Source organism: Labeo rohita, unplaced genomic scaffold, assembly GCF_022985175.1.
Source record: "Labeo rohita strain BAU-BD-2019 unplaced genomic scaffold, IGBB_LRoh.1.0 scaffold_62, whole genome shotgun sequence".
Lineage (NCBI taxonomy): Eukaryota > Metazoa > Chordata > Actinopteri > Cypriniformes > Cyprinidae > Labeo > Labeo rohita.
The window spans coordinates 114,647-125,105 of record NW_026129546.1 but is presented as its reverse complement, the minus strand read 5'-3'; the positions used below and the strand labels follow the sequence as shown (position 1 = coordinate 125,105).

At 34.5% G+C, this 10,459-nt stretch overlaps 1 protein-coding gene across 1 annotated transcript; it reads left to right on the top strand.

Annotated features, from left to right (window-relative positions):
* The first annotated feature begins 6,062 nt into the window (after window positions 1–6,062).
* Window positions 6,063–9,403, top strand: LOC127161338 (uncharacterized). The gene is made up of 3 exons (XM_051104027.1): window positions 6,063–6,181; window positions 8,227–8,556; window positions 9,057–9,403. The coding sequence occupies exons 1-3, from the start codon at window positions 6,079–6,081 to the stop codon at window positions 9,401–9,403; spliced, it is 780 nt and encodes a 259-aa protein (XP_050959984.1). The 5' UTR covers window positions 6,063–6,078.
* Window positions 9,404–10,459: the final 1,056 nt, after the last annotated feature.

Here is a 10,459-nt window from a genome sequence, read left to right as displayed (position 1 = left end):
GCCCAAAGTGCAAAGTAATGCGTTTAATTACGCATTAAGAATTTTCCTTAAAAAAAAAAAAAAAAAAACATTATTAGGAAACCGCTTAATGTGCCTTAAATTAAAGACAGTGTTTTTGAATGACCAAACTGAGTAAACAAATTATTAATAAAGCATTTAATGATCAGACAAGCAGATGAGTACAGAATAAGAAAGCAATGCTTTTATGCGTTAACTTGTCTTATTGCATTAAAAGAGTGTTTTTAAAAATACCAAACTCAATAAACATTAATAATAAATCATACTATGTCCAGACAAGCAGATATGAGCCCGTAATACGAAAAGCAAGAAGCGTATCACTTATGGGAGAAAAACGCTTAAGGCGCAGTTAAACGCGTTGGGTTTTATTCTCCATTAATCTGCTTAACTGCATGATTATGAAAAGAACATGAATAGAAAATGTATTTATTTGTCAGAAACTGCCTGCAATTACTGTTAAGTACCTAAAGATTCGCGAACGGGTGTTGGGAGGAGTCAGTTACTGAACGCAACAGAAGGGGTTTTCTCCGTGTTTCTCTAAAGGACTGCTAGCGGTCAGCAAGTGATTAGCCATGAGTTGAATACTCTACTGTTTTCTTTGTGTTTATGTTCATTTTTTTGTTTCATTTATTCAAATGAATTTGAAACGCAGTGAATACTGTTACCAATCCTGTGAAGAGGATTCGCCATGTATTGGTCGTCTTCTCAATAAGCTTCCGTCAGCCAGGATTGGGATTTCGTGGGCTGCCTTCTTCAGGGTCTCGGGGACAATCGATGAGAATTATTGAGTAAAGAGACATTATGCTGCCATCCACTGGACGTCATTCAACACCTCATCCACAAACGAGTGGTGATGTACACAATCTTTTTTTCTACTTAAACACTGATAAACAAACTGTTGTTTTCTTTCAGGAAGTAATCAGAACTGTTGAATCGTACAATGATTTCTGAACTTTCCTGAAAAGGAGGACATAGACTTTCTTCTGTGTGCATTCGTGAACTTGTGGATCCCAGAGGACGTGAATGGACAGAGTACAACATTTTCCTTCATTTTCCTGGACTTTTTTTTTTTTATTTGACTTAGAACCGAATTGAAGTGAACCTAATTTGAAATTTCAAGCTAAATTTACCTTGTTAAGTGTGGTTAAAAGGGGACATTCTGTTGTTTGAGACTAAATTAAAACTGACACAAATTGTTTAATATGTATATATATGTATATGTATGTATATATGTATATATACATATATGTATATATGTATATATATATACATATATGTATATGTATATATGTGTGTGTGTTGTTGATTTGAGTCATTTATACTAAGGAGTAGGGCGTCTTACCAGTTCTGGGGTGCGTTCCCCAAAATCATCGTTACAAGTTGTCAGCCATCTCATGAGTTTAGAGTCAAATACATTTTATATTCATAAACATTTAACTTAAGATACCACTGAGCAATCGCAGGTTCTTTCTGTCAAATAAAAACATTTTCTGTTCATATAAAATAACTTGATTAAAACTGTCAGGGGTTTGGTGTCAAATAAATATATTAATATTTTTGTACGGTTACATCATACTTGCCAGCGATCTCTTGGGATTCAGGTCAAATACATTTTATACTAATAAACATTAACTTCAAATGCCAGTCAGCAATCACAGGCAGTTTCTATCAAATAAAAACATGTTCTCTTTATATAAAATAACTTCATTAAAACTGTCAAGGATTTGGTGTCAAATAAAAACATTTCATGTTTTTGTCAAAGTCAAATGCATTTTATATTAATAAACATTAACTTCAGATACCAGTGAGCAATTGCAGACAGGTTTTTTTTTTTTTTTTTTTTTTTTTTTTTTTTCAAATAAAAACATTTTCTGTCCATCTAAAATAACTTAAAAAAAAATGTCAGGGCTTTCGTGTCAAAAAAATACTTTTTTGTATTTTAAATTATAATTATAAATATATATATATATATATATATATATATATATATATATATTTTTTTTTTTTTTTTTTTTTTTTTTTTTTTTTTTTTTATATGGTTACATTATACTTGCCAGCGATCTCCAGGAGTTCGCCTCAAATACATTTTATATTAATAAACATTAACTTCAGATACCAGTGAGCAGTGGCAGGCAGTTTGTGTCAAATAAAAACATTTTTTGTCAATATAAAATAACTTGAAAAAACTGTCAGGGCTTTGGCGTCAAAAAAAACATTTAATATTTTTGAATGGTTACATTATACTTGCCAGCGATCTCCAGGAGTTGGCGTCAAATACATTTTATATTAATAAACATTAACTTCAGATACCAGTGAGCAATCGCAGGCAATTTGTGTCAAATAAAAACATTTTCTGTCCATATAAAATAGCTTAAAACGTGTGCCAGGGCTTTTGTGTCAAATAAGTACATTTCATATTTTTGAATGGTTACATTATACTTGCCAGCGATCTCCAGGAGTTCGGGTCAAATACATTTTATATTAATAAACATTAACTTCAGATACCAGTCAGCAATCGCAGGCAGTTTGTGTCAAATAAAAATTGTTACAATTTTCTGTTAATGCAGTTAGCTCTACCGCAGTGTTTCCCTTTTTGACAGTCCAAAATTATTAGCCCCAACTAATTTTCAGTGCCCAAACTGAACAGATTAAACAATCTTGCACTGACTTGGACCTGTATTTAAACTCAAACCTCTTTCCACAAAAACGTTGTAAGTTATGCTATTGTGAAAATATGTAACTGAAATATGTTGCGTTAAAAACAGTATTGCATTTGCAATCATGTTGATACAGTAGAAAAAAAAACGCATGTATGGGCCTATATATTTTATCATTTATTAATCTACAATATCTACAGGAAATTTAAATGACAAATCAGCTAAAATTATTGAAATATATCTCGGATACTTGCATCTTGTTACTGGAAGAAGACGCGCTGTTTCCCTCAGAGGAAGAGCGCGATGCGACGCACGGCGAGATCCACCGAAAGAGTAAGTCTTTCTTTTATTAGCCTACTTACGTTAGTTGTTGTGTTACTGTGATATAACTTGTAGACATTATAGTAGTTAGATTTTTTTTCCAAACTATAATTCCTGACTACGTGTAATCAAGTGAAACGTTATTAAGTATGTTTCATTTTATTGCATCGAAATGTTTGTCGCCAGGCTGTTTTTAATGTTCTATAAAATAAAAATGACGCGATATAAAAGTAATAGTGTTTACACTGTAACACTGAGTGATAGAGTCTAAGATTGTTTAGACAAAACTACTGTCATATACTCTTCACGAATAGATGTTTATGACGTGCTTAACAATAGTAAATTAGTTTCCCAGACATAAAATGGTTTTGTATTGTATAAGACATACAAAGCATGCTTGTGTTTATGACTATAAAATCATATTTATTTATTGTATAACAATAGGATATAAAAGTAATATTAGTTTATTTTTAATATTCTGCTTGTGAGTTGGTGTTTAATGTGCTAAACAATAATAATTAGTTTCTCAGATATAAATTGTCAATTTTTTATGATAGTATAAAGCATGTGTAAGTCTATGACTACAAAATCATACTATATGTATATATTACAGATGCTTCTGATATTAACATGCTCACAGATATGTTTTTTTTTTGTTGTTGTTGTTTTGTTGTTGTTGTTTCTAGTGATCTGATACCTGCACCACAGATGAATGCTACATGAATGCCACATGAAGACTGCCACCTGGACTACTGATGATGAGTTTTGTTTCTTAAATCCATGGAAAGAAGCAGCAATCACTTAAATATCAGGTATAATTTACTTGTTTTACTTGTTGAACAGAATTCAGAAAACAGTTTTCAGGAAAGACAAAAAAGTCTGTTCACATCTCTGTACATGTAACATCAATGTAGTCAATAATGTGCTTTTGTCCTTCATTATGTATGTTTTGATGATACTGTGTTGTAAATAAAATACAAATAGTCTAAAACTCCATTCTCTGAATCTCTCATTGTTTCTACTTGACAGTCACAGTCTCATTGATGGGCCATTAGAGGAGGGCCTTTTGTCTCTCAGGTGTGAATCACTAAATATTCATGGCCGTTGTCACTCCCTCGCATATTCCCTTTCGATCACAAAACATGTCTTAGAAAATTTAAATCAATATATTGTTTTCTGTAAATGCGTAAATGAGATTATTTTCACATCATCTTGTAGAAAAAAATCTAGCCTACCACATCCAGGTCTCAAAAGTCTTGTGCACAAATGTTCTGAATGTGTTTCATGGCCTTATTTCAGTGACTTAAAAAATTTAGTTTTTCACTAACCATGCATAAACATTGTTTTCTCAAAAACACAAACATGTACATTAATGTTGCTTGCATATTACTGTAGCCCAGTTTGTGCCGATTACAATGTAATCAAACTTTAGCCATTAATATGTTTTTTAGATACTGTAGTGTATTGACTTATATAAGTTGCAATAAATGAAGCCCCTTCATTTATCTTACAGATACTGAAAAAAGCACAAATGTCAGGGCATGTCAAAACTTCTCCAGGGTGCCAAAACACCCTCAGACCCTCAGAGAGGGTTAATAGTGTCATAGCCAGATACACTTACTGTGATCAACGGTTCAGACAGAGTTTGATCATCGTGTGATGAACACGTGTAAATCATCTCTGCCAAGTCCGATTCCTGTAAGAAAAACACAAATGAATAAGGCATTCATATTAAATGAATGGCAGAAATTAATCAAGAGGACTGACAATGCAAAATGGAAAAATATGAACAAAACAGAAGAATTTAGGACTTCCATCAATTCCTATTGGAAGAAATTGCGTGGGTTGCGTGGTGCCATTACCAAAACACACTAGCTACTGAGGATAATTGGACTCTTACAATAATGACCAACTGAACATTATTCCGAGTAATATGGCCTTGCATAATCATTCTGTACATTCTATGTTGCAATTTAAAAGCAACAATATGTTCATCTTCCTTCATCAATGTCACACGGCTAGCAGCAGAAACTAACATAAAAGATCCAATACAATCCATAATTCAGTCTGCTTAAGAAACACGAGGAACACTGTAACAATATTTCATAATACATTAATATGTACATTAATATTAAACCTCATCTGAGACGATTTTCAGTACAAACGACAACAGGCACAAGATGGCGCCATTTGTATTTGAATAAAAAGAAGCGGGAACATATGGCGTGATACCACAGCTCTGAGAGAAGAAAGAGGAGCGGTTTCATTTTCAGATTATGGACTATGCGGTGTTGATATGGACGACTGACAATATTAGTAAAAAAATATATATTGCGCTCCGGCACAATTTTATGACTGTATGAGTGGGCCGTCTGCGAAGAAAAAATGAGGCGCTGATTAAATGGGCAAACAGATTAGGGTCTTTTTTTCCTGGTTTATTTTAGCATTCTGAATGTTATTTCATCACATTCATTAGGCTAATACAACAATTTGTAGCTGGATTTTTTTGGATGTTAAACTAATCGTTCATTGCAACCATAAGTGATTCTTAAAGTTGTGGCTTGTGGGCATACATTTCATCGCTTACTGATGGAAAAAAAAAAAAAATAAATAAAATAAAATAAAATAAAATAAAATAAAATAAAATAAAATAAAATAAAATAGTAGCATATAGATTTAAATGAAGAACACTCCAGTCTGAACCTTAAAAAAATATTAGAATACATTGTTTTGAAGTTGAATGTTGTTGTTTTTTTTTTTCAAATGTTAGCGGGTAAAATTGTATACCTCAAGAATCAGTTAATACACAACTATCTTTGAGAAGACGTAAACAGTTCAGCCGTAACTAGTTTGACTTTTAGCTGCAGACCGAAGACTTACACGCTGCGAGAGATTTTAACGCCTGAAGTCCGTCTTTAAACGCTTCAAGACATGTCTCCAACATTTGTTAATATGTCACCAGGATACTCGTGAATATTAAAAAATGTTGATCCCCAGGTATCACAGTAAAAATGAAACCGAAAACACCCGCAGAGACGCGTAGCCTAGTCAGTCGGATGCGGGGATCAGAAACGGAGACACGATGGAGCAATTTATGAAAACCGGATCATCTTCATTAAACTTACAACTGTACAGAGATACGAAGAACACTTTCAAAATAGTTCTGCTTTTACTACTCTTGAATGGTAAGACTTGATGTCTGTTTGTTTTAACAATTATTGTGTGCGTGTATAAAAGTGTAGGCAACTCGATTTGGTATTCAACTTTCATGTGTGATATTTTTAAATATTATTAAATATAATTAGTTGGACTATAGTGTAATTTTGTGGGATCTAACACATTTTATAATTATTATCCCTGCTGAAAAACAAACAAACAAACAAACAAACAAACAAAAAAAAACAGCTAAAACGGCTGGTCGGCTGGTCTTGGCTGGTTTAAGCTGGAAATAGCTTGTTGTTCCAGCTGGTCTCCCAGACCAGCTAAGGAAGTGGCCAAAACCCCTCTAAAAGCAGCCTGCTGGCCAGCTAAGAGCAGGCTGTATGACCAGCTAAAACCAGTCAACCAGCTTAGGCTTTTTTATGATAATGCTAATTACAGACATAAACCTTATTTAATAAGCTAAACTGGCACATTTACATTACCTTTACAGTTACTTTCATCATGTTCTTGTTACCTGGAATCGAAACCACAACTCCTATATAGCCATACTTTTATCAATGTGGCTTAATTTAGTCAATACATTAAAACAGAATTATTTAAAAAGTACTTTAAAAGAAACATTTGTATTTGATTTTGTTGCAGTGTACTTATGTATATTTAAAAAAAAAAAAACTGACAGTCATAAAATTGTACTCGGTAATTAATCTAAAGTGTTAATTAATTAGTTAATATAAATTTAATTAATTTTAATAAATTAATTTTAATAAATAAATTTAATTAGTGTTAATATAAACATGTATGTATGCATGCATGTATTTATGTATCTATTTATTGGTACATTGTCTACTGGTTTCAAATACACTTTGAAGGTTTAAAGTGCCTCTTCAAATCTGACCCAGCATGGCAAACATACATTTTCAAAACAATAAATTAACATATAGTAAAAATAGGGCCTAGTTTCAGAGTCATAACTGTGGTATTGTCAGGTATTGTGCAAGGAAAGGGGGAAGGAAGACAAAGGTCAAAGATAAAGTCTTTATCATATTCCAGAATTCAAAACAGGTGAATCCACAGGAGGAGGGTAAATACACGCACACATTGACGATACAAGAACAAGTATGGGAGATAAACTAATAATGACTTGACAAGGACAGGAATAGGAAGGAGCAAATATGGGCAACAGAGGGAGAAACCAGCTCAAACAGTCCACAGGAGTGTGATATTACTCCCCCTTCCCGGAAGCCGCAACCTCCGATGGAGCCCGATGGAGCTGGTGGACCGACGAGCGACGGTGGAGACGAGGGAGCTGACAGCCGGGGTGGAGCCGCTGGGTCGGAGGGCCAAGGGAACCTCCAGCCATGACACCGATGGAGACTGGCAGACCCGCGGCAAGGGCTGTCAGGGGACAGCGGTGGTGGGACTGAAGTAGCAGGGATGATAGGAGGAGATAACAGAGGGAGGGTGGGTGGGAAATACAGGCAGGCAGATTGTTCAGGGCAGGCAGGAAGTTCAACATATATATCCTCAGTGAAATCAATTAAGTCCAATTCAATATCTAAATATCCCAGATCCATACATTGCTCACCCTCAGCGGCAGTGCAGTGGGCAAGAGACCAACTGGTACATCCACTGTCACAGGCCACGTGGCCGGCCCCTGCACCCGGTCGGGCGGGCTTGGCTCAGGCTCCGCGTGTCGGGGTGGTGGTTGGCTGGGCTCTGGGTGGGCCGGTGAGCTGGTTCTGAATTGGGGCTAGACACCGGAGAATCCCTTCCCTCCAGCTCAGTCCCGTGGTGTCTGGGAGGTCCACAGGGTGGTAGTAATTCCCCCCCAGTCCAGAACAGAGAGTTGAGGTTCTGGTTAAGTTGGTGTGTGTTTTCCTGCCATTCCTGTCTGGAGTTTCCTATTGTGGATTTTATTAAAGCCTTTTTGTAATATTCCATCTTCCTACATCTCATTCTCACACAACCGTGACAGGTGTTTTGTTTTTGCTAAATAAACAAAGATTATATCTGATACTTGTCTTTATGAGCTAATTATACACAAATAAACGTTTGTGTTGTCCCCCAGATGCATTGGGTGCCGAGAAACATAAAATCAAAGCAGTTTTAATAAAAGAGGGTGAAGACATTGCTCTGCGTACTGGTGAGAATGAAGTACAGAGAGAAGATGACATATTCTGGATGTTTGGAGATAAAGGCAAACTCATAGCTGAAATCAATATAAATCTCAAAATATTTGAAACGTATGATGAGATATTTGGTGACAGACTGGAGCTGGATCGTCAGACTGGATCTCTCATTATCAGACACAGTAGAACCACAGACTCTGGAGTTTATACAATGCAGATTGTCAACAAAGGAGCAACCATATACAGGAGATTTTATGTCAGCATCAGCGGTGAGTAAATAAATTAAACATTTGTGTTTTAGTTAATTAACGTTAGGCTATAAGCTAGTTTGTCATTGTACTGCATTACTGTTGTGCTTTTCAGAATAATAATCCATACATCTTCCAAGCATTCGTTTCAGTCTTAGAAAGTCAAAAAGGTCAGTTTTTCTTTGTCAAAACTTTGTCCCAGTGTGGACAGGACAAAACAGAGAGAAACTAAACAAAACAAATAAAAATGTATTATTTTTGACAAGGCTTCATTTTTGTTGTTCTTTGTCTGTTCTTATATTATGTTTGGTTTGTGTTTTGAGTACTCCTGTGCATTGAATTGTGAATGTTTTCGTCCAAAAAACTTTAGTAATAATATAATCACACATCAGGAAACATTAATAATAATAATAAACCCATCATAACCTCTTTAATAAACTGACTGCTGATGATTATATCTTTGTGGACTAATGCCTGACACATAGGACAAACTATTTTAATACTGTTGTGTTTTCCCCTAGATGCACTTGGTGCCAAGCCACACAAAATCAAAACCGTTTCAGTGAAAGCGGGAGAAAGTGTTGATCTGCTTTCTGGTAAAACCAATATACAGAAAGATGATGAGATACTGTGGATGTTTGGAAAGGAACGCATGCTCTTAGCTGAAATTAAAACAAAGCTCAAAATCTTCCAAACATATGATGGTGATGATGGGAAATTTAAGGACAGACTGAAGCTGGATCAACAGACTGGATCTCTCATTATCAAAAACAGCAGAACCACAGACTCTGGAGTTTATAGAATGCAGATTATCAACAAAGGAGCAGCCATATACAATACATTCTATGTCACTGTCAGAGGCGAGTAAATAAACTAAACATTTGTGTTATTAAAATACATTAATATAATATATATAATATAATAATATAATAATAATAATAATATAATATATATAATAGCATAATAGCACCCTGATAGCACACGTACATCACAGAGATGTTTATTTAATGTCTGGATTTACATCTGCAAGACATATTTTTTAGTGTGTTTGCTCATCTGCAATACGGCTATTGGACGTTTACTATCAGATGTCAAATAGACGTATATTAGATGTCTTTAGGATGTTTATGGTTTAGAATGTATGTAAAACTGACATCTTACAGACATCTGTCAGACGTTTGTACACAGCAGATGCTTTCCAGATCAAGAGATCTTTAACAGACATCTTGCAGACGTACGTGTGCTATCTAGGCATGTGGTGTATGTCATGCTTCCAAGTCGTCTTATTTGTTTTGTTAACAAACGTTGTAAGTGCCAGGGTTCTGTCACTTTTGAATGGTTTATTCTTGGTGATGTGACAGAGCCATGACACTTGTGTATCTTGTCTTTTGTCTATGTTGGTTGCCATGTTTAGTGTAGCACACGACTCCTGAGTTTTCATTGGCCGTGTGCTGTTGTATTGTTTTGCGTGAATACGCGGATCATGAGTTTTGGCTTTATTTTGTCTCTATGTGTCATGTGCTTTCATGTCTACTGTCTACCCTGCCAATTTTGTTATTTTATAAACCTTCAAATAACAAACAGGCACTGTCATCTTTTCATTGTTAAACACATTAACAATAAGCATTAACAAGCACCATATATAATAAATAAAATAATACTAAATAAATAAAAAAAAATCATTAAAATAATACTAAAAGCAAATTATAACACAAATTAAATTACAGTTTTAAGGTAATCTTTGTTTTTAAATGCTTTATGGATTGAAATAAAATTCTAAAATCATTTTTAAATGCCATAAAACTAGGAGAAACTTTACGTTAATATATGTTGGGAGGACGAACTGACGACAATGTGAGTTGGTAATTTGATTGTAATATTATTACTGGTAAGTCATGAAATTACCAAAAATTTTCAATACAAT

What these genes read in the sequence shown, in the direction of transcription:
- LOC127161338 (XM_051104027.1), top strand. Translation starts at nt 6,079, where the DNA reads ATGGAGCAATTTATGAAAACCGGATCATCTTCATTAAACTTACAACTG. An exon ending in GCTTTTACTACTCTTGAATG is followed by an intron (nt 6,182 to 8,226) that starts GTAAGACTTGAT and finishes GTTGTCCCCCAG; the next exon opens with ATGCATTGGGTGCCGAGAAA. An exon ending in ATTTTATGTCAGCATCAGCG is followed by an intron (nt 8,557 to 9,056) that starts GTGAGTAAATAA and finishes GTTTTCCCCTAG; the next exon opens with ATGCACTTGGTGCCAAGCCA.